This window comes from Eurytemora carolleeae, unplaced genomic scaffold, assembly GCF_000591075.1.
Source record: "Eurytemora carolleeae unplaced genomic scaffold, Eaff_2.0 scaffold237, whole genome shotgun sequence".
Lineage (NCBI taxonomy): Eukaryota > Metazoa > Arthropoda > Copepoda > Calanoida > Temoridae > Eurytemora > Eurytemora carolleeae.
The window spans coordinates 182,417-205,808 of NW_019396130.1; the positions used below are offsets into that span (position 1 = coordinate 182,417).

General features: G+C 35.3%; 4 protein-coding genes and 1 long non-coding RNA gene across 6 annotated transcripts; 3 read left to right on the top strand and 2 right to left on the bottom strand.

The window, feature by feature from the left end:
• Positions 1–35: 35 nt before the first annotated feature.
• On the top strand, positions 36–4,354 carry LOC111695855 (uncharacterized). The gene is made up of 6 exons (XR_002763957.1): positions 36–546; positions 743–1,559; positions 1,976–2,009; positions 2,336–2,421; positions 3,826–3,946; positions 4,260–4,354. It is a non-coding gene; the product is annotated as an uncharacterized LOC111695855 (long non-coding RNA).
• On the bottom strand, positions 1,675–7,465 carry LOC111695851 (uncharacterized). The gene is made up of 9 exons (XM_023465309.1): positions 7,413–7,465; positions 5,577–5,841; positions 4,576–4,748; positions 3,790–3,908; positions 3,245–3,351; positions 2,843–2,935; positions 2,330–2,400; positions 2,056–2,135; positions 1,675–2,002 (listed from the first exon to the last, which is right to left on the bottom strand). The coding sequence occupies exons 2-9, from the start codon at positions 5,723–5,725 to the stop codon at positions 1,907–1,909; spliced, it is 888 nt and encodes a 295-aa protein (XP_023321077.1). The 5' UTR covers positions 5,726–5,841; positions 7,413–7,465; the 3' UTR covers positions 1,675–1,906.
• On the top strand, positions 6,003–13,773 carry LOC111695853 (receptor expression-enhancing protein 2-like). The gene is made up of 8 exons (XM_023465310.1): positions 6,003–6,082; positions 6,720–6,777; positions 7,097–7,245; positions 8,117–8,249; positions 9,177–9,258; positions 9,516–9,618; positions 11,725–11,880; positions 12,810–13,773. The coding sequence occupies exons 1-8, from the start codon at positions 6,040–6,042 to the stop codon at positions 12,890–12,892; spliced, it is 807 nt and encodes a 268-aa protein (XP_023321078.1). The 5' UTR covers positions 6,003–6,039; the 3' UTR covers positions 12,893–13,773.
• LOC111695847 (calpain-9) lies at positions 9,671–11,566 on the bottom strand. Its single transcript, XM_023465304.1, has 2 exons — positions 10,921–11,566; positions 9,671–10,864 (listed from the first exon to the last, which is right to left on the bottom strand). Exons 1-2 carry the CDS (start codon positions 11,526–11,528, stop codon positions 9,787–9,789), a joined length of 1,686 nt encoding a protein of 561 aa, XP_023321072.1. The 5' UTR covers positions 11,529–11,566; the 3' UTR covers positions 9,671–9,786.
• Positions 13,753–23,362, top strand: LOC111695840 (uncharacterized). Of its 2 annotated transcripts, XM_023465295.1 has the most exons (4): positions 13,753–13,838; positions 17,632–18,849; positions 19,742–23,124; positions 23,230–23,362. In XM_023465295.1, the coding sequence occupies exons 2-4, from the start codon at positions 17,704–17,706 to the stop codon at positions 23,342–23,344; spliced, it is 4,644 nt and encodes a 1,547-aa protein (XP_023321063.1). In that variant the 5' UTR covers positions 13,753–13,838; positions 17,632–17,703; the 3' UTR covers positions 23,345–23,362. The 2 variants fall into 2 exon arrangements, with proteins under 2 accessions (XP_023321063.1, XP_023321062.1); XM_023465294.1 differs by having other exon boundaries at positions 19,742–23,362.
• The last annotated feature ends 30 nt before the right edge of the window (positions 23,363–23,392 follow it).

The window sequence follows — 23,392 nt, forward strand, 5'->3', positions numbered from 1 at the left end:
TGGTCAAAAGCCTTTATTTCGTTTCTTCTAGATAGGTTTTATTCCCTTTGTTGAAAAAATATACAAATCTATTCGTAAACCAACATCACAAACGATTTATTTGCGGAAAATAGATAAAGTTTTTAGTACATTTAGCTTTAGCTTCATTCAAAGACATTTCAAGAACTCGCAAATTTACGTTAATCAGAAAAACATAGTGTCTCGATAAACATTGAATTTCTAGAGATATTATTGTTGATCATTGTAAGGTTTATGTTACAAGGTTACCCATAAAGGATGAGACATTAAACACGTTTCAAGACGTTTCCAAGGTTGAACTTAGTCTTTATATGGCATTTATTGTGATTGGGATAAAGAAAGAAACAATTATGGAGTTACTGGGAATCATATATATATTAGAAATTTCCATACAATCCTCCCTAAAGTCTCATCCTTTGTGGGTGAGATGGTATTATGAGAGAGCCTAAATAAATGCCGTTTGATTGAATTCGTCACTTATGTTCCATAATTTAAGTGGCATCCTGTTTAAACCTCACATTCACAAGCGTAAGGAACAAGTTGAATATTTATTTTGGCCATTTTTCAACGATTTGGTGCAATTATTAAAAAATAAATGACTTAAACACGCTAAAATTTTATATCTTGCTTTGTTACTAATTACGTAATTAGTTTTTTAGAATATTAAAAAGGTCTATTTTATTTAGTCCACTAAAATAAATTTATGACGTGGGAAAATAAATAGATCTGTAATGGAAAATTTAAATTGCTGTGATGAATATGATAAATCTTGTCGATATATAATATTTATAATATAATCCCTCCTTGTACATATTTCTTTCAGGAATATTTTCCATTTCATGAAAACTAAGAATACTAAAACATGCACAATTTTACAGTGGTAACCATAATACTTTATGGTTGTCGTCCTTTATCTTTCTTTTAATCATGAGAAATAGATAAGTTCCAAATTACAAAATTTTAAGCAACATTTCCAAGTATAGAGAAAAGAAGACTTCAATAAATCCACTGTTTTAAACCTCTCTTGTTCTGGGCCATCTTAAAGATAATAATTAAATGATAAAATGAAAAGGCCTCGGTTTTTTTGTTAAAGAATTTATATCTAATCTCGAGTTAAAGATGTAATGTAATATTGTAACAGATTTGTTTATGTCACACTCGTCTATTTTACTCAACGCTGGTAATTAATCTATGTTTGTTAGTGGAAATCTTTATTTAAAGTCAATATAGATATTTACCACATTTAATCTCATTTATGATAATAATCGGAGCTTAAAATACATGGTTGTAAACAAAGGGAAAGAAAATGGAAGAAAATGGAAGAAATGCAAACACTATAAGAAGGAATTAAAGAGAATGAATAAAGAAATGGACGAGGACTTGTATTTAAAATGAAGGAGTTCCTTATCCGAAACCTGCAGTTGATAGCGGGTATTATCTGCTCCTTCTCCTCCCTGAAGTGTAGGTTCAGGAACACCTCGGACTGGAGGGACTCGGTTAACTATAGGATCTAAGGGAGTCCAGTACAGACAAGGCAAAAGGTACAGACACTTTTCAGTTACACGGTGTCACCACGAAACATGACAGTTGAGAGACGACTTTAATCTTCATTCCTCAACCTACTTTTACATATATGATTCGATCCTAAAACAATAATCACAAAATTTACCTTTTCCCGGCATTTTATTCTTCAAATCTCCGGTAATGTTGAAAGCAAAGAAAAGGCAAATTTAGCTAATACCAGGGTACCAGGGGTAATTTGTGTTTCTTAATTCAATACGTTTGCTTCTCTTAGGTGTAAGAGGTACAAACAAATTCTACAATTAATTTTAAATATCAATTGTCATGCTAATCTCTGACTGAAGTCCCCTGACTTGAGTGTGTTAAGTCAGCAAGTATAGAAAATAAGATCGCAGTCTAGATCTTGGTCTAGGTTTCCTAACACCATATTGTCCAGGAACTCAACGAAGGACTGGCTCCGATCCTGAAAGGTAGGTAATTACGAAAAGATATTTTTAAATGTTTTTTTTGTTTTACCTCGAGCTTCATCCACATTAATGCAAATGTCATTGTCTTCAGTGCAACGGATTGTTTGAAATCAAGCTGTTCAGTCTCGTCTAGAAAAATGTAAAAATTCAGGAGATGGTATTTTAAGGATTAATAACCTCCATTAATAGATGAGCATGCGTGCATCCCTAACCACAACGGTATCCCTTGATCGAAGCCTTTAATTTTAAACTCTACTGTCATCATATTGAAAGTCCAAAGCTCGGATATTGGATAATTGCTTGAAAAAATCTTTAAAATTAACCTTTAGATAAATGGCAAAGATGACGTCCTAAACATTCCGTAGATATTAGACCATCACTGTCCAGTACAGACCTATTATCAGCAAGCAAGAAAGTACGTTATTCTTTGTTAGATATTTCTCTATCTATTAAATTCAAAATGATTAAAATATAATATCATTTTTTATAAAAGATTTAACTTCATTGTCTAAATAAAATTGTTGTGATTAACTTTTAATATTTTTAAGCACCAAATAACTATTAATGATGGTTAAAAAAATCCACACCCATAACTTGAATTTGATTATTGTCTTTTAATCAATCAATGCCATGGTTTTAATAATCCAATTATTGAAATATGTGGAAAACATACGTTGGTCGGCGATTACATCCATACAATGATATAATCACTAATAAGCATAATGATTTAATGTTAAAGTGTTTCTGCTGTTTGAAACCTTGGTAGAAATCAAAATTAAAATAGAAACTGGTCATTATTTTATTAATAGATACGCCAACGACTGTATCTAACTTACTTGAAGATATTCGATGCTGTTGGTAGAAAGTTCAGATCCTTGGAATATATTCCTTTCTTTCGTTCTTCAAGTTTCCTTTCTCGTTCTACAAACCTTAAAAAATCAGCTAACTATTTGTACAATTTCAGGCGTTAAACTCCTTTACAACGGGTTCGACCTTTATTTAAATAAAATTTAATTTCAAATATTGGTTTGTCTTCTTTTCTTTACATTATTTCAGATTGTTCGATGGACTGACATGTTCAATTATTTAAATCAATTATTCGTCTTAGCTCTCTTAACGATCCATCTCTTAATGTTAAAAATTATTTCAATTCGGTTAAAAATGAGATCCAACTCATTTAATTTATAGAAAGATTCATTTAGCGCCACCAAGATTAGCCGTTTCGTTACAACCTTTACCTTTTAAGTCTCCGTTGTGCATCCAACCTTCGACCTCCGGCTAGAACAGGGATGGGAGGCGGCAACATGATCGTTATTGTGTTTGCGTTGTTCGTGTTTGCACTTATCTATAAAGAATCTACGAAGCTTAAAAAATTAACATTATATATTAATACAATGAAGACGACTTCCGTTTTCAAATTTGTATTCCTATGCAAGCTTTCAAACAGCAGGGGTACACATAAGCATGGAACAAAGAGAAGCTGTCAATTAACAGCTTCTCGTTATTTACTTGTAATTAAAAAAAAAGCTTGTAAGAAATCAAAATTTGAAAAGAAAAGTTATTTTTATTTTATTGATAAAAACGCCGGGCACTGGAAATTGTATCTACAGCTCCTAAAGCATAGTCTGACAGAAAAAACGTAACTTGTTTATATACTATTAAATTCCAAGAAACTGCAACACACGTTTTTATACAAACTTGAATATTCAAAGGTTCTTGAATTTGAAGCTATTTAATAGTAAAATCAATCATAAAAATGTTTTTTTTTATATGGACATTTTACCTGTGTGTTCTGTGTTGATATTTTATTAATTTGTAGGTTGTTGTTGTTGTTATTGTTGTTGTTCTGGTTGTTATTGATATTCGCAACAACATTTGCGACAACATTAAACACGGACATCACTAGAACAAGAATGTTGATAACAGAGAACTCATGAAAGGTAATGTTGGCAAAATCGTAAAACTATTTAGGTGTCTTTGAAAAATTTGAATCGTTTAACGCTGCCAAAAAATAAATTTTTCATATTTAATGTTGTGTCCAAATTTTTTTATACAAGCTATGTACTGCAGTACCCCCAAAGAATTAAGAGTTGGTTGACAACTCACTGTTAACATCTTGCAAACAAGATACCGAAATGTATGTCTCGTAAAGAAAATCATGAATTTGAGAAATATAAAAATCTTAATAGTTATGTCTGAAGTCTCATCCTTTGTGAGTTATCCTACATATAGAAAAATTTAAACAATTTCTAGAAAGCGTCTCGACTCTCGTGGATATCTACAGCTAGAAAGACTAGAGAGAAAATTGCTTAACGGAAGTGTTTCTTGCCTCAAACTCATATTTCCTCATCTCTATATCTTTGCAACCAAAATTCGTGGACATTAGGTATTTCAAACTATAAATTATGTTGGTTCAAATAAATTTATTTAGAAATATCAAAGGTTTACACCTTGAGGTTGCAAAGATAAAGGGATTCGAAAATGAGTTTGTCGCAAAGACTCAATTTTTTAGGACTCTTCCGAGAGTATCTCTTTTAAAAAGTGGACAATCCCATTAAGGAGAATAAACCTGTCCATAAGAAAACCATTTGACTAACTCCCACCACAGCTGATTCTGCTAGAGATGGACATCCTCCCCCTCCCCCTCCTCCCAGGGGTAGGTAGAGAACTGCAGGTCCGTCATTATTCAGCTGAGGTACTTCTTCTTCCTTCTCTTCAGAAGCTTCACGTTTCATCAGATTCCTGAGACCAGATTTAATGAATAGCGAGACAAAGTTCAACCGCGCGTGTATACTAAGTTGAATAACTTTTCTTGTGCCCCGGGTCAAGCTAAAGGAAGTGGTTTAACTTAGTCTACACGGTTCAATTATTAACAGGTGAAAACTATCATTTCCAATTTCCAGGTTCCAGGGGCAATTCAGTCCTCAACGTACGCTTAGACACCCCCCCCCCCACTGGAACTTAAAATGTTGCATATCCTCAAGGATAAATTTCTGAAAACGCCCCTGATATACAGGGTTACCCACAAAGAATGAGATTTAAAAGACGACTGTACTCTGAATTTATTTAGCCCATTTTCTTACTCCTTGTATTCTGCAGCTGCATCTCTGAGCTGCATACTTGTTTATTCTTGTATCTATACCCAGATTGTTTAAAAACGTAGGCGAATAGTCCAATTCAACCTTCGAAGATCATTATATTTATACAGTCATTAACGTTTCATCCTGTGTGGGTATAATATTCTGTAGAATAAATAAAATATATCTTGTGGTATTAAGAGAAATCTGTGTACAGTGATAACCAGAAAATTGTAGAATAGGTAGACGACAACAAAGCAGTACTGAAGTTTTGATGTTTCAAAGCAGATACCTTTACTAGTAAGTTATTAAATCACTTGCTTAGGTAGATGGGCCCGTTCACACTACACTATTGCTGACTGCTGTGCCTTATTTTTATTGGCTTGTTTAAAGTCAGAACTTGCAAGTTTAAAAATTAACTTAACCTATTCCAGAGTTTTATGGTTATCACTGTACTGTATGATTATTACTCACGTATAGATAAAAAAACAACCTGCGTTCTCTGTATTCTAGAATGCATGATGAATTTGTACATGGGAAGACTGGAAGATTTAAATCCCAAGGGATATTTAAACCTAATCTTCCACCATAATCTTCATAGTTCGATATTAACAGTTCTCGAAGTTCTACATGTGGATCCATTCTGCTCCAGGTTAAGGATTGAATAGGGCATGAAAGTGCTGAATTGATACGTCCTGGATCCTGGATAACTGTTGTCTCTGATACAGTAATGAATCCAAACCTTACTCCAAGACTTTCTGAAAATCAGACTAGAAGAATGATTGTAATTCAGAATACTCCTCGGCATTTGCGCAACAGTTCAAGACTCAATGTTGTTGCTTTCAACGCGCACCGAGACAATCTCAGTTCACTGAATTTTTAAGTCATAACAACTTTCCCCAGCATTTGTCGTGGTTATTTTCAGAGTATAAGTTGATAAATATTTTCAGAGTAATATGATCTATGCTCTGCTGAGTAGGGTGGTCAGCCTAACTTTAGGTAAGGATCTGTAGATCATCTAAAACAGGACTGTCTGTATTTTAAGGAATTTAAGGATAGGCTAGGGGGTCCAGTGCTGTGGCTAGGACAGGCTNTTCCCTCAATGAGGGGGGTGGGGGAACTTGACAGATATTTTTAAGAGAATTTTTTAAAAAAGAATGCAATATTTTAGTATTAATATATTTAATTTATAAATAATAAATAGGAAATTAACCAACCAAATCTCTTAATTAATTCTTGATTCAGGTTCAAAGTCCGTTTAATTTAGCAGCTGTTAGTTTTGCTTTTTTATGAACGCAATGGGCAATGTTCTCTACATGGAATTCACATTTAACTTAGGTTATTTTGTGTGAAGACTGATTTGGACAATATTTTTTAACATATCACATAGTAAGGATGATAAAGCTATATTCAACGTTAGGTAAATAAGGTTTGGCGCTACTCATTACGAGAAGGAAAGTAGCTTAAAGAATCGTAATTCAGTGGGAACCTTTATGTTTAGGAGGCAAATTCTGATCAAAACGGATGACCGTTGAAGTATTTCACTGATCATCCTGGTAAAATCATCTCTGTGTGCACATCACTTAAATTGCGATCAATATGCTGTAAAATTGTTTTTTATTTAAATTTATCTTAGGGACTCTTTATCCTGCTTATGCTAGCTACAAGGCCGTCCGTACCAAGAACGTGAAGGAGTAAGTATTTTGGAACTAATTTTTGCGAAGGAAGTTTTTAAATCTAGTTTTTTAAACTAGAACAATTCAGTTTGGCTTCGATTTTAGATCTAGACATGACAATTACTTTATGATAAAGGGGGGGGGGGGGATATTGATGAAATAATTCCCCCTTTTTAAAATCAATTTTAAACCCTAAAAATACGTAAGAAATGTTTTAGTCAAGCGAATCTGAACTCTTAGATAAAAGGGTTTCATCGCTAAAGCGGGGAACATGTAGCAAAAATGTAACCAAGTAACCCGAAATTTTTGTTATAACTGATCTTTAAACAATGATTAGGTACGTCCGCTGGATGATGTACTGGATCGTGTTTGCGTTGTTTACGACCGCGGAGATCTTCTCTGACTTGCTGTTATCTTTCTGGTTTCCGTTCTACTACGAGCTCAAGATATGTACTCTGATCTGGTTACTTGCTCCTGCTACTAATGGTAAACATGAATTATGTTTGTTCCTTGCATTGTTATTTCATATTATTACTCTTAAAGGGACGTCAACGTAGTTTCAAGGGACCCTTTATTGAAGGAGTTATTTGTCAGATTTATAAGGGTTCCCTGTCGGTAAAATTTTTTACCGCCTTCTTACCAAAATTACCGACCTATGATTCCCCCAACAGAGGGAGGTTAGTTCACTTAACGTTCCTTGGAACAGTTATGTAAATAACCACCTGCTCTGCGAAGTTTTCGGAAAAATATTCGCGCATTTTCATCTCAGAAGACGGTAATACTGTGTTTATGTTTATGTTAGGATTATTTTCAGGACTCCTGGCGGAGTATATAAGAAAATTTCCGATTTTTTGTCACATTAATATACAGAGTATATTATATTCAATAATTACGAATATCCAGTGAATCAAGATTAAAAATAAGGGACATTTATTTTTTCTTTTGGTATAGTTTTTATTTTTTCTCTTCCTTGACAACTACTTATTCGGGAAATTAAAGATTTTACTTGACCACGGGTTCCCTCGACCAATTTTATCCAGAAAACATCCCGTTCTGCGCTCTGGATGTTTTTTAGTCAAAATTGGTCTTGGGAACCTTTGGCAAAGTAAAATTCTCTTAATTTTATCTTTTATTTACAGAAATATTTTTTATTAAAAAATTGGGACCTGAAATTTGGATTATCGTCTTTATAATTTAAAGATTTTAATCAATGTGTCATTTTCATACTAAATACTTAAGTTTAGAATATACTTCTATAATCCTAATGCCGGGGGGTTAATTCTTGAAATATATCTTCCTGTTCCTGAATCTGAATTCATGTCTTCTGATAGATTACAAATATGATTTTTTTTTCAAGGTTCATCTCTTCTGTACAAGAAGTTTGTTCATCCTGCCTTGATGAACAGAGAACAAGAGATAGATCTAATGATTGAGCAAGCTAAATCTAGAGGATATGATACATTCATGCAGCTAGGAGGACGTGGGATCAGGTATCATTCTCGTTTTGAAGGCAGTGAATATGGATTCTTTGGATCCGCAACAATTTGAATTTCTCAATCTGGATCCGGCTCCGTTAAAATATTTGGATCAACTGAGTAAAGATATCAGCCAAAACAAACTTTTTGTTCTCAAAACACAAATTTCAACGGAGAGAGATTAATAAAAACTTCAAAAACTTAATAATCTCTGAAAGGTTCATTTCTGCACAAAAAATACAAGTGTAAAAAAAAGAGAAAAATTGGACGTTTTACATTTGTTAAAAAATCCAGTAATTTGTAGGAACTGGGTTTTCGGATCAGGATCCATTTTGTTCAGAGCGGATCCAGGATCCGGGTCCTCATGAAATTGAAAGGATCCTATGCACATTATCCATTTTATTTTGATGAGCTATTGGATTCTGGATCCGTTCTGTAAAATTATAGATCCAGATTTCAGATTTTTAGATGCTATATTTTTTTTAACTTCTTGATTTGTCAATAAGAGATGAGATCATCAGACGAATTTTGCTGATCTCTTTAAATTAGGTTTTTTTATAACAAAAACGTCATGTTTTGTTTTAAATGTTTGTGCAAATTTGTCATCAACACTAACAAGTCCACACAATGTAATGATGAACTGCATTTACATTTGAATAGTAAATGACAAAAATATTCTTCCTTGTAATGATCCCTAAACTCCAAAACGTTACTTTTTTTTAGATTTATTAACATCGATGAATTAGAATGGAGTTAGCCTTGAACAATTGTTTTATTTAAAATTATGCAATGAGATCGAATGGAGTGATAGTTTTAAAAAGATATCATGTAAAAAAACAGTTCAAAGTTTACCACTCATAGTGTCCTTTATACCTAGTTTAATAAAAGTATATATTTCTTACCAATATGGAGACTCCTGGTTATAAATTAATAATTGTTTAGTTACGCGAGGAATCTGCTGATGGATGGTTTAGTGCGAGCTCCAGTAGTAATCGCAGAGCTTGTACAAACTAACACCATAGCGGTAAACTATATTTAATTTATATGAGATTATCACAGTAGTTTCGATGACAGATTACTAGAAGCGAATGACTAATTAAAAACTAAGACATAATAGGGAAAAACTATTCATAGGTTTTTTAGAAACATTGTAAATTCCTGCCTTCATATGTCAGTTTTCAGATTACTGCGGATATTGATGATCAATTTTCAAGAGACTGTAGAATCAATTTTTGATGACTATTCTTACTTATATGTGAAACAATAATCATCAATTTCTAGATCGAGACTCGCCGGTTTGAAGACGTGACTGATAGAAGCGTGACAGCTACTGTTACAACTTCAGCTGCAATGGATATAGATCAATCAGATAATGAAATTCCAGGTAATTATGAAGGAATTACAAATACTGTATTTTTTTCATTAATGAACATTCATAATTTTAAAACTTTATTAATATGTATTTTAAACTGGGACTGTTTAGGTGGATAAAATCACTGCTATTTTTAATGCTTAATATATCCGAATTTTTTGAGTTTATGGAACAAAAGTTTTAGTTTGAAACCAGGCTTGAATCCTCTTCAGCTGAATCTTGATCTTGGCTATCTAGAACTGGATTCAAGGATACTAGGTTTGTGTCTTGCTGTGAATGAAAAACCCTGAGAAGAAACTTTGCTTTGAGTCCAGGGAAGAATGTGCATGGAATTATGGTATAGGTACCAGGTGGTAGAGTATAACGACCAACTATCTGTTTCTCATACCGGAATAGACCGCTGTCCGCTACCCATGCCCTAGATTTCAGAGTTTCCTTGCTTAGTTTCTGTTTTGGTGTACTCTTGTAGACGATGAATCCTACAGGATGCTTCTCCATACCGTTTTGTTTCCTCTTCGCTGATATCTGATCCAACGCTATCAACACGTGAACGTTGCTACTGGTTTCAGATCCAACTGTTAGCTGATACTGCTTATTGTATCGGAAGCTAGGAAAGTTTGGACAACCTCCTGCAGTCTTTACGGTCCACTCTCCTTGAGCCTTTTGCCCTTTCCAGCTTTTCTTATTCTTCTCATCAAACCCTGAAGCAGCGTTAAGATCATAATGAGCCACCTGAACCTGATGAAAATGTGTCATAAAATCCAACCAATCCATCCAAAACTCTCCATCAGCATCACTCTTCTGTCCAGCCCATTCAATATCTCCACCCCAAGGGTTTCTCACTCTTATCTGGGTATCAGTAAACCCTGTCAATGTATATTCATGTCCAGAGGGTAGACCCCACTTGGAGTAACTATTGCTGTTTGCACTGCCAAGATCATAAACTGCTGCTCCACATAAAGATCCCAATGATGCAGCTTCAAGTAACCTTTCCTTGACATATACAGGATCTAACCCATCTAGGTATGGCCCCCTGATATTGAAGTTCTCAGTCAAACCTCCGAAGTAAGACGACGCCTCTCCAAAGGTTCCGCCAGTCAAATCGTTGTAACAACCGCAAATCTTTGCAAATGCTTTCTCTATAAGTGATGGCCAGAACTCCTGGGGATCGTTGCTCCGGAGAAATAGAAGTTTTCCTTTCCAAGTTGGAAGCCTATCATCAATTACCAGATCTTTCCACTCACCTCCGATGTAGAACCTTAATAATTTTATAAGATACTTATAGGTTTAATAATTGATTAATTATCGCTTTACCTGAATGAAATTGATCCGTTGTCGTTAAGGTCCTGCCCAGGATTAAAAACCTGATCAAACAGTTCCTGGTTGGAAGTTAATCCTGCAACAGCTGAGATAAACCAGCAGTTTCCAATCCTGCCCTGGTTAATATCAAACCTAGTCGTACCATCAGTAATCAGCTTGGCATCCGGGTTAATCTCCCTTGGTCTGAGCCACGTGATATCCTCCGGTATGTATTCCGGCCTAACATCGTCAGAGTAGATGGATGATGTCGATGCAGGGAAGGATTCATCTTCCCAAGCAGCTCCTGTGGAGCAGAAAGATTTTTTAATCTGTTCTACATCAGCACTTTCGGGAAACTGAGCATAAACACAAGATTTACGATCCAGCTCAGACTGCAGACAGATGTTAGATATCTGCCTGGTTCCTGGACTTTCTGGATCTTCAACCACCTCTTGATGAACAGTCCTGCAGGTTCCGCTTCGAGAAGGTTTTCCAACTTCAGTATGCTGAGGCCCGGTCACCACGGACATTACCAAATCTGTCTTAGCGGCGTGAACATCTATTTCTTCACCTTCTATCTGAGTTTGGGGGCCGGTTGTGATGCCAGTAGTTAGTTCTGCCATCGTGAGTAATTAAAGCTGAACTGGTAGAAATGATAATTTTTTGCGAATTTTTCTTTAAGTTTTCGGGGATTTCTTTAAAATTCAAAAACACAAATGATGTTTGTTAATCCTTGTACTACAAATAAATATATTATAAAGGTTTGAAAGTCCCCCTTAAGGATGTAAATACCGTAATTAATAAACTACATTTGCATAGGGCCGAGCGGAACCACCGAATCTGACTTCAACCTTGAGTCAGAAGGGGAAGAACAAAGAGGCAAAGAAAAGAAAGGAACGAAGAAGGATGACGGAAAGGGGAAAAAGAAAGGAAGAAAACCAAGAAAAGAATCTCTAGACCTTACTTACAGCTCAGGTTAGCTAATATTCTAACAGCAATAATTTATATTGCACGAGAAAAATATTTTTAAAATGCAAATCTTGACCTTAATCTGAACACCAAGGTTTCTTACAATTCTTGACATAATTCATATTAAGTGTAAGTAGCTTAAAATCTTCATAACGGCTAGATTACAGGGAACATTTTACATTGTTGGAATCCGCTATGTATTACAAAAATTATCTTCTAAAATCCTAATTCTAAGTGAAATTGTCCAAAATATCTTGATTATTAATTTTGAAAATAAACAGGGAAAATACAGGATCAGTCATTTTCATTCATTGTCCTTTGTAAATGAGAGGAGAAACAAGTAAATTAGGATGACAATAAGTGGAGAAACAAGTAAATTAGGATGAGAATGAGAGGAGAAACCAGTAAATTAGGATGAAAATGAGAGGAGAAACAAGTAAATTAGGATGGAATGAGAGGAGAAACAAGTAAATTAGGATAAAACTGAGAGGAGAAACAAGTAAATTAGGATGACAATAAGAGGAGAAACAAGTAAATTAGGATGAGAATGAGAGGAGAACCCAATAAATTAGGATGAAAATGAGAGGAGAAATAAGTAAATTAGGATGAAAATGAGAGGAGAAACAAGTTAATTAGGATTAAAAATGAGAGGAGAAGCAAGTAAATTAGGATGAGATTGAGAGGAGAAAACTCATTATACAGCATTAATCAATATTCTCGAAATTATGAATGAATTTTGATTGTCAATTGAAACAACAATCAACCTAATATTTTGTAGAATGCAGAAAATAAGTAAAACTAACTTCATTTTAACGATATATTTTTTGAAAATCCGTACAATTTGAAAAAAACGGTACAATCCGTACAATTTTAGGGTTAAAAAGATCCTTTTAATACGTACATTTTTGCCACCCTGTATATATTCTTTTTATCAGGAGACGAGATGGGAGAAGACCCAGATTTCAAAGTTCCTGAGAAGAAGACAACCAGAAAATCGACCAGGAAACCCCGGTCTTAGATCTGCTCGGACCCTGTTTAATACAGAGTTCTAGATAGTATTATATGCATTATGCAGATCATGTTAAACGCTATGAAAATAGCTGAACTGAATCTTGATTGTTTAATTTTAAAAATTAATGCATTTTGCGAGAAATGCTGTTTAGACAAAAGTAGATTATTTGTAGTTCAAAGAGAAAACATTCTACGTCAACTATTCACTCAGGATCTATTAGATACTTCAAAATAAATAATGAGATTTTATTCTTCAAATTTATGTGATATATTTTCTTATTCAATTTAACGTATTTAAATTATCTGAGCTGTGAACTTTTGTTTTGGATACTCATTGTTCCAATCGCTGGAGCTCGATATCCACTTTAGACACTTTTAATTTGAGTCTTAATATTATATGGTATTTATGCGCAATTTATACTTTAAGACCTTTCTTAGGTCACCAAATCTTATATATAATCAATTACATATCATTTTATTTATATCGAACTTAGTACATTTCAATTTCAAACCTATCTTTGAAAGATTTAAAAAAAAAAAGATTTGCTCAGACCTTCTTCTCTTTTAGTAAGTAGTTATATTTCTTTTCTTTGAAATAAAAAACAATTTTCTTGGGATACAATCATTTGTGTTGAAATCTCTCGGCTCAATGAAGAAACCCTTAGCATTTCTTTATTTTTTATTTCTCATCTGACTATCGTTTTCTTCCGCTTTTGTTTTCTTATTTTCGTATTTTCTTACCGACGGATTCGACTAAATTATCATTTTTCATGTTAAATGTTTTATGAGATATTCTCAATTTCTCACTGACTCAAACCCCAGATCTCAGACATATAATAGCTTAGCCAGCGTGTTTGATGTAAAGCTTGTAAACTGAATATTTTCAGATATATTTTCAACTGTGATGAATTAAGAAATGCTGTTCTAGAGTATCTGAATTGCGAACTCGGCAGGTTAGTTATTGGATAATTATTTGAGAAATTAGGTCATCCTTACATGAGGAACGAATGGGGAAAATAAAAGAATTTTAGGAGGAAATGTTTTTTATTCAGGTAAAAATCAGTGCTTAGGATCCATTTACTTTGATGCGGATCCGGATCCTGGATCTGCACTGGAAAAAAATGGGTCCGGGTCCGGATTGTGCCCGCTTTGGGAATTTTAGCATTTTCCCTAGAAACAATACCTAGATCCACAGGAATTGTTCAGCTAATAACATGATGGGGCAACATCAATTCTCTATTGCGCACCTCTTTAATACACATGAGTCTCTTATATTCTTCATTTCTGGTACAGCGATACAGAGCTAGGACCCAAGAACTGAAAAACAATACATCAGTCACGGGTTGCATAAAATAATAAATTAGTATTAGAATGATTTAAATGAATAAATTTAGCCAAGTTTACATTAAAATTTGCTCCAGGTGTGCTAAGTGTGAATAAGTTGTAACAACAATTAGGTATTGAGATAACACTTACAATGTGCTAAATGTGAATAAATTGCGACAAATTTATATGAATTAAGGTAACACTTACAAGGTTGATTAGGCCGGAGAATTTAATAGCTCAAGAGTTGGATGATCGTTACCAGCTGTCTCTTATACATAACTAGAAATAATATTATGAGTTTATATGAATGCTTATCATGTGTTAGAGGTAGTCACATTTTCGTCTTTAATTGTTCACAAAGATCACACGAAACTTGATTATATACCTTTTATCTGCTTAATAGCAGCAGTCCCGGTTTAGAGAAGCAGAGGAGATGCTTCCGACGGGACTTCTCCAATAGGGAGGTAGTGAAGATGATGATTGGATCCGAATAAGGTTGAGTTAAACATCAGATCTCAATCTCGAGGACAATGATGAGATCTAAATAAGATTAAGTTAGACATTAGATCTCATCTTGAGAGCAGCTCCATATTTAATCTTCACCTTCATCTGCTTAGTAGCAGCAGTCCCGGTTTAGAGAAGCAAGGTAGACGCTTCCGACGGGACTTCTCCGAGAGGAGGCGAGGATATTTATGGGATCCAAATAAGATTAGGTTAACATTAGATCTCATCTTGAGAGCTGTTCATATTCAATCTTCACCTCTATCTGCTCGAAAGCAGCAGTCCCGGTTTAGAGAAACATAGTTGCTTCCGACGGGACTTCTCCGAGAGGAGGCGAGGATACTTCTCCAAGAGGAGGCGAGGATACTTCTCCGAGAGGAGGCGAGGATACTTCTCCGAGAGGAGGCGAGGACACTTCTCCGAGAGGAGGCGAGGATACTTCTCCGAGAGGAGGCGAGGATACTTCTCCGAGAGGAGGCGAGGATATATCAGAGAAGAACTTGATCTAAGAGATAAGGGAGTAGTTAGTTTCGCATAAACTTCAAAAGTTCTAAATTTTCTAGGAATGTATTTTCACCTGTTAATACATTAGTTCATAGTTCAGGACAGGTGATGAAATACACGAATGATCTGGATTCACTTTATATAACATCCATAAGTTTTAAAGAGCTTAAATTCGAAAGTTATAGGCAGTGTTTACATTTACATTTAAATAAGATGTTTTATAAACCTAGTATTGCACAACCTGGAGTACTAAACAGGATATAAGGGCAGCTATCTAGCCCCATTGTGGTCTGAAATACATAGACCATTAAATATAATTTTGTTTCAGGCTTCTTTTTTTAAAGTATAAATCTAGACGTTATAAAAAAGCTTAAGCTCGAGGATATAAAACTTTAGGCCAGAATAATACATTTAAAGTAAAACTTTAGTTAAACTCAAGTAAAATCTCCGGTAAAGCTCGATTAAATATTTATATATGTATATACAGGAGGAACAAGTATAGAATTAGATGAGTAGATCTTCATGTGCTTCTTTAGATCACGATTTCTGGATTCAACCTGAACATCAAGATTTAAGAAAAGATCCGTAGATCTTACACGGATCCAGTCATTTCTTTGAAGATTACTGAATTTTTTTAACAAAAAATAATTTTAAATCTTTTTTTACCTTTTTCGCTTATTTTTATCCTGAAACTTGATAAACCATTCAGAAACGAGGAAATTTTTATAATCTCTCTTTTTTTCAAAAGTTCAGATTTGGGTTTTAGGAGTAAAAAAGTTTTTTTGCAATTTTTGGTTAATATTTTGTACACCTTGGATGCGGATCCAGGAAGCCAATATCTTGCGGATCCAACGGTTCCGGATCCTAAGCACTGATAAAAAGTATCGAAAAGGGGGAAAACTTCGTAGATATTGTCCGGGGTTTCTGAAACCCCCCCCCCTCACTGCAATTTCTTTAAAATACACTCTAGATTTAGTTAAAAAATTCTAGTCATTGATAAATTTTGGAAATTAAATTTACAAATTTAGAAATTTAACTTTAAAATTTGAATTGTTTTATGACAGGATAAACCAATAAAAATAAATCAAGTTATTAGAATTTTTTTAAAATCTTCAGGAAACCTACTTGTTAACGTTTATTCAATTTAAAAATGCCTGTCAAAGCCCCCCCCCCTTTCCCTCAATGAGGGGGGTGGGGGAACTTGACAGATATTTTTAAGAGAATTTTTTAAAAAAGAATGCAATATTTTAGTATTAATATATTTAATTTATAAATAATAAATAAAGACTTGATTATAGGTTTTAGCTAAGTTATTAAAGATGAAAAAAATGAAGTTTTCATTTGAGGCTCATAAGTTAAAAATAAGTGCAAGCTTTTAAGTTTATAAAATTTGACAGTTTAAAATTTGACAGGTATTTTTTTTCGGGGGTAAGAAACAAAAAACCCGGATTAGCTTTGTTAAAACAACACAATTTTGTTGCAGGGTTCATGTGTAGGGTTACCCACAAAGCATGAGATGCCAAATTTTGTCTTATGATTTGGAAATGGTCTTCTATATGATATTGGACAGAAATAATGAAGAGTAATAATGCGGGGAACCTTAATTGTAGGAAATAAGTGAATTCCGTACATTCGTCTCTGAAGTCGCATCCTTTGAGGGTAACCTTTTAGTTGCCTGAAAGATAGTGAAATTTAGTTATTTAAATGCTAAAATCCGCACCAAATCTTACGTAATGAAATAAAGAGATGTATGTACTTTATAAAAATCCTCCTTCTATTCCATACTAGCTGAAGGGCCTGGCGTTGCCCGCGGTAAAAATAAATTTAAAAGAAAAAAAGAAGAAAAAAAGAAGAAAAAAAATTTCGAAAAAAATTAAATTTTTTTAGCCTATAACACCCCCCGGCCACTTTTGATATATGATTTGTTTGTCTGTCCGCTTGTATCCAATAAACGTGGAAACGGCTGAAACGATCGGGCCCGAATTTTTTACGGGCATTCACATGCCCCCAGGGAAGGGTTAAGAGTTATCAAAAGTTTGCCTCCAACAAAATTTTATTGGCATTAAATTTTGAAAATCCACAATTTTTTTTTGATAAAATCCGCGATTGTTTTTTATTGTTTCACAATGTATACAATTAAAATAAGTGATTGGGGCGAAGCGGTCTGAAAGCCTTGTAATATAAATTGGATTTTGCCACCTTTGTAAGATTTGCTAAGGTTTTTTTTTCTGAAGAAAAAATCAAATTTTACCAACACAAAATTTTTTTTATTCCAAATTTTAAAAAAATTAGTTAACTACATTTTGATATTTTTAAAATCTAAAATATGAACCCTGCAAACCTTTTTTTTAAGTGTTTGCAAAAACAATGTGAATCCAGTTTTTTTTTAATTGGAAAAAAAATATATTAATTTAGTGATGTCGGGGACTTGCTGACAGCTTTGTCAGCGCTAGTGGGCGTTCGCAACGAGAATCATCCAATGTTCCAATGTCGTTCGGAGGAGAACTGGAATGGCGGGACTTCGAACTAACCATGAATGAGGTTATGTATAATGCTGGAGGAGGTCATCAATCCACATCAACTACAGAACAATCCATTAATCCCGATCTAGTAGTATCAAACAATGAGGCTGAATCCAATAATACAATCCAATCAAGTTTGTCTGAAAATGATAAATCGGAAGAGAAGGAGGAGGGAGAGGCCACGGAGTCCGAAACCGAGGGGTTTAATGAGATTGCAGAAGAGGAGGGGGAGGACGATTGTCAACTCTGTCAAACAGATCAGCACAGGTCCGGGGAGTGTCCAGATTTAAAATGTTTTATCTGTGGAGAGCAGGGACATGCTATGGTTGTGTGTCCCAGAAAACCAGGACAAATCAGAATATCTGATATTGCTAATATAAGTCTGATTGGTAAAAACAAGTGGTGTGAGAACAATCCAGATGTAATTGAGCCTGGAGAGAGCTTTGAGCAAGACAGTGCTTGGACTGACAATGAAGAGCCAAGGGTTAATGTTGTCCCAACAATCCAAGTCAGGATTGAAAATGATTTTTGCGATAAGGAAATTCATTCTGGGAGAAACAAATCAAGATCAAACAAGAACGCAGGAAGTAATGACTCATTCAAAGATGATGAGCGGCATAAAACTAGATCTAGTTATGGTCCAGATAAAACCAATAGATCGGAGAAAAAACGACCGAGATCTACTTATGATCGACAGGGTAGAGAGAGCATAGACAGACGTACTCGGTCAGGGAAAGAAAGAAAGTCTCAGGAGAAACAGAAAAGATCCAGATCAAGGTCTAAATCAGGGTCAAAAAGAGATAATAGTCCGGAAAAGAAGCGTTCGCGACAGGTTCAATCTGGAAACTCTTCCAAAGAAAAGGAACGCCCATCTCGGGACAAAAATCGTTCTTTGAACAGACAAACCTCTAGACAACACTCTAGTTCTAGAAGATCTAGAGATGGAAGCTCAGCCCAGAGTACAAGTCGGAGAAGATCACGCTCAAGATCACGAAATAGATCTAGAAATCTCAGATCTATATCCAAGGATGAAAAATCAAAGAAAAATATGCTTGTTCAAGCTCCGGATTTTGAAAAGGCAGCAACGGAATTTCTTTCTAAGCCCTTAAAGGTGTTAGGTTATTTCCCCATCGTAACCTCCCTAATCACAACTTCCCCTAGACATCTTCCCCAACAGCAATTTCCCCGACAGCCAATTTCCCAAACAACAATTTCCCCATGCAGTAAAAACAGCAATTCCCCCCCCCCCCTCAACAATTTCGCCATGCATTAAAATATTGAATATTTGCGTTTTAACATGATTTTAATGAATAAATGCGCAATTTTCAAATAATTAATTAGGTTAGCCCATCCTTGCCAAAAGCTGCGGCAAGGATGGGCTAGGGTGCCGAGTGCTGCGGCCTCTTAAATGTTGAATGTTGAGTTTAGCTGATTATTTCACACTTAATCTCTTTTTCAGCGATTTTATTAAAATTGTGCAACTATAATAGCTTGTTCTAGCCGCAGCACTCGGACCAGAAGAAATCTGAACCCTACCAACCCAAAATAATGTGCGAGACAGCATATTATTCATCATTTATTCGACTAAAGCGCTCGGCCCCCTAGCCCATCCTGGCCGCAGCGCTCGGCCCAGAAATTTTCTTGATCTAACCTAACCCAAAAAAATGTGAGAGAGCATGTGATCCAACATTTTAGAGGTCACCGTGCTCGCCCCCTAGCCCTATTTAGCTGCAGCGCTCGGCCCAGAAATTGTCTAAACCTAACCTATCCCCAAATAATGTGAGAGATAATGTTTGGCCAGATTTTGAGAATTCGGTTATAGATCTACGATTTTTTAGTTTGCTAAAAGTTAATATATTCAAATAGATATTTCATTTTATAGTTTTACTGCATGGGGAAAATTGATGTTGGGAAAATTAAGAATTTTTCTGCATGGGGAAATTGCTGTTGTGGAAATTGTTTTGGGGAAGTTGCGCTGGGGAAATGACCTAACAAATATCAAGAGTTCTGAATCTGAATCAACAGGATCAACAGAAGTAGGAGTAGCTGTAACAAACAATATCCATCTTGTGAGACCAAACCTTACCATGATTCCAATAGAAAATGAAATTTCTAATTTAGAAGAAAGTGGTATTTTTCGTCTCGTAGAAATTACCATGACCTCTAGGTTTGCTAGAGATAAGAAAGCAAAGACAAGTTTAGTTGAAAATTTGAGTAAATTCTGCACACCATATAAGGTTACAAATGAAGAAAAAATTGTCATAGAAAACACTCATGAAGTTGAATCAATGGCAGTTATGGAAAAAATCTCTGAATTGAAGGTGGCCACTGCTGTATTGAAATCAACAAGCATAAAACAAGAACAAGCCGTTATAAACGATTCAGTTCTTCTCTACCAATCTATTGATAGAAAGCAATATCTTCTGGTTGGTGTAGGGTTGGATATCATATCTGCCAGCTCAGTAACTGAAGGATTGGGAGAATCTCCGATTTCAATCTCATTTTACTCCCGAGGGGTGAACTTTCATCTTCCCGTGCCACCCTTATCTATACTAAAGGATCAGAAAAAGAAATCTTTACTCCTTCAGCTGGATAGTGATCTTAATAAATATAACAATGAAAAGATATGCAATGCAGTGCTGGAAACCTACTTGGAGACAGTAAACAAATTGTTAATTAAGAATTTGAAAGAAAAAGGCCTTTTCGACCATTGTATTTTTGTTTTCGAATCTTGGCACCAGGCCTCGGTGTTTTTCAATTGGGTTGGATTTAGCAAGAACCATGATTATCTCAAGAATGATGCTAGAATTATTTCTCTAGAAGAATTAGAGAACACCTCTGATATCAAGATTCCTCTAGACGGAGCACAAAATCGTTCAAAATTTTCACATTATGTTGCGGAGAATTTTGTTAAGAAATATAAGTTTGACGAGATTATTAAAAAATCAATCCGAGCCCCTACCTTAGTACCTGGTGGAAGCATTGATCTCTGCACCTCTCTTCAAAATATTTGTTATCTATCTCTGGAGTTTGTTAAACATGAGTCAAGAGATGTTATTTCTCAGATAGGTTGTATTATTGTTCTACCTAACAATACCAGAAAAACTTTTTTCTCTGCATGCAATCCGTTCAGGGATGAAATCACGAAAAAACAAATATCTCTTCTGAAACTGATCCCGACAGAATCAGGGTTGAGTTTTAAGGATTCTGTAACAGGAAACCTTGTTCCTGCTCTAATTGAGCTAGAGGTTATTGAACAGTTTCTACAATTCTGCAAAGAGTCTACTGAGCAATCTAGTTTTAAAACCACGCTGGTTACATTTTCTAGCTCTGTAACGTTGACTGTTCTATTGCAAGCTCTAAAGAAGCATAGCAAATCGGTCGAGTTTTTCAACATTTTCAGAAACTACTCTGATCTGTTTAACATTTTGCAGAAAACTTATCCCGAGGAAAATATCCTAGATATTCCAAGGTTTGTTGATATTTGTCATTTCTTGAAAGTTGAGCCTGCGAAGGATTCTGCGCTTCAAGCAGCATTAACTCTCCAAACATGTGTGAATAAACTGGTGAATGGCAGGGAGTGTGACAAAATTAAAGGTTTCTCCAACACATCCAGCAAACTGTTTCTGTCTGGGGTGAAATATAGTTTTTGTAAACTCCAGCACAATCTGTATATTCATCCAGGCGTTAATACCTCAGTCAAACTCACTAGCACTTTACCTAATTCAAGGGATCTAAGAGTATCCGAATCCTTGATTAAAGCTTGCAGTGTCAAGAATGTTTCACTCATTGGGAAAGAAATATCTATCGAGTTGAGAAATGAGACCAAAACAAGTATATTTCTGAAAAAGGATGAAAAGATCTTGAGGGTTTATGAAGCCCTGACTCCACTATGTATTCCTACATATTTAGATTATGATTACTCTGAAGTAGGTTCTTCTCTTGATACCACACAGTGTTTCAATAAACCAATGCAATCCCTTATTCCTAGAATTATCGACAGCAGTGAACTGGAAACTGAGTGTGAAGTACCTAAATCAACTAAGTATAATATTTTGAATTTTTCTTTGATAAATCTAGAACCCAAATCTGATCAAGAGATCTACGCTTTTATCAAGGAGCTCAAACTAGTTCCGAAAATCTCTGTCTCCTTTCAGATGAAGGACTTGCAGGGTCTGAAATTCTTCTTAACAAAAGACTCATGCAGCCTGGAGATTTGCTATGGACGGCTTCATCTATTGGTAAAAAACCTCACAATGAAATCTCAGACAATTTTTAAGCACACAGAACTTGGGGTTGTTTACTGTGATATTGAAGATTCTGGAAGTTCTCCAGCATCTGTTGCATCTCCTAGATTTCTGAAAGTGAAGGAGGTAAAACATGAACATGAGAAAACTGTTTCGGAAACCAAGATAAAGCCAGGCCCCCAACCAACAATTTCTGCTGTTCCCGTTCAGAACACTGAACAAAATGTTGTTCAGATAGAAGATTCTACCAATATCACTGAGTTAAAGCCAGGCCCCCAACCAACAATCTCTGCTGTTCTAGTACAAAACAATGTACAAAATGTTGTTCATATGGAAGATTCTACAAATATTACTATGTTAAGACATGATTCTGATGCTGAGAACAGTAGCAAATCAAGCTTTCCTATTAATACTAATCACACCAGGCCTGTAGAAAAGAAGACAGATTTAAGCAAGAAAAATGAAAATGAGAATGGAACTGAAAAAGTTCATTGCAATGGCTTGAAGCTTTTGGTACTGACGAAATATCCTGAATATGAAGGGTTTTTCTCGGCTTGCAATGTTTACAAGAGCTATAAAAGTTTAGATTTGTCTGATAATGAACTTAGTAAACTTATTCTTCTTGTGATGCCCTTAAGTGAAATATTCACAAGCTTTGATCACATTATTCAAGAAATCTCTGATAAGGAACCCCTCAATGCTGAAACTATAGCAAAACATTTTGATTCTAAAACTTTTGACCTGTTCTCTGAAATGATCCCTGATTCCAAGTTTTGTGACATCTTGGTTCATCATATCAAACTGAAAAAAGCAAAGAATTTGAAAGATGCCAGGGCGGAAGAGGCCAGGGAGAATGAGGCCAGGGAGAATGAGGCCAGGGAGAATGAGGCCAGGGAGAATAAGGCCAAAAAGAGGCCAGGGAGAAAGAGGCCAAGGAGAAAGAGGCCAGGGAGAAAGAGGCCAAGGAGAAAGAAGCCAGGGAGAAAGAGGCCAAGGAGAAAGAGGCCAGGGAGAAAGAGGCCAGAGAGAAAGAGGCCAGGGAGAAAGAGGCCAGGGAGAAAGAGGCCAGGGAGAAAGAGGCCAGGGAGAAAGAGGCCAGGGAGAAAGAGGCCAAGGACAAAGAGGCCAAGGAGAAAGAGGCCAAGGAGAAAGAGGCCAGGGAGAAAGAGGCCAGAGAGAAAGAGGCCAGGGAGAAAGAGGCCAGGGAGAAAGAGGCCAAGGACAAAGAGGCCAAGGAGAAAGAGGCTAATGAGAAATGGATTAAGAAGAAAGAAGCAAAAGAGGCTGAGGAGGTTTATGTTAAAGAAAATTTTTGTTTCATATGCCAAGTTGAAGATCATAAAACTAAAGATTGTGTAAAATGCACCAAGTGTGCTAAGCTTGGGCATAGAGTTAGAAACTGTCCAG

Bases quoted from the DNA above. Each gene is read 5' to 3' on its own strand.
- LOC111695851 (XM_023465309.1), bottom strand. From the start codon at position 5,725: ATGGATCCACATGTAGAACTTCGAGAACTGTTAATATCGAACTATGAA. The intron at 3,909-4,575 runs GTTTATTCTCCT...TTCTTGTTCTAG, and splicing joins AATGGTTTTCTTATGGACAG to TGATGTCCGTGTTTAATGTT. The intron at 2,136-2,329 runs GTTAATTTTAAA...ACATTTTTCTAG, and splicing joins TCTTTGCCATTTATCTAAAG to ACGAGACTGAACAGCTTGAT.
- LOC111695853 (XM_023465310.1), top strand. From the start codon at position 6,040: ATGATCTATGCTCTGCTGAGTAGGGTGGTCAGCCTAACTTTAG. The intron at 6,083-6,719 runs GTAAGGATCTGT...AATTTATCTTAG, and splicing joins GGTGGTCAGCCTAACTTTAG to GGACTCTTTATCCTGCTTAT. The intron at 9,619-11,724 runs GTAATTATGAAG...ACATTTGCATAG, and splicing joins ATCAGATAATGAAATTCCAG to GGCCGAGCGGAACCACCGAA.
- LOC111695847 (XM_023465304.1), bottom strand. From the start codon at position 11,528: ATGGCAGAACTAACTACTGGCATCACAACCGGCCCCCAAACTCAGATA. The intron at 10,865-10,920 runs GTAAAGCGATAA...AAAATTATTAAG, and splicing joins AACGGATCAATTTCATTCAG to GTTCTACATCGGAGGTGAGT.
- LOC111695840 (XM_023465294.1), top strand. From the start codon at position 17,704: ATGTCGTTCGGAGGAGAACTGGAATGGCGGGACTTCGAACTAACCATG. The intron at 18,850-19,741 runs GTGTTAGGTTAT...ACAAATATCAAG, and splicing joins TTCTTTCTAAGCCCTTAAAG to AGTTCTGAATCTGAATCAAC.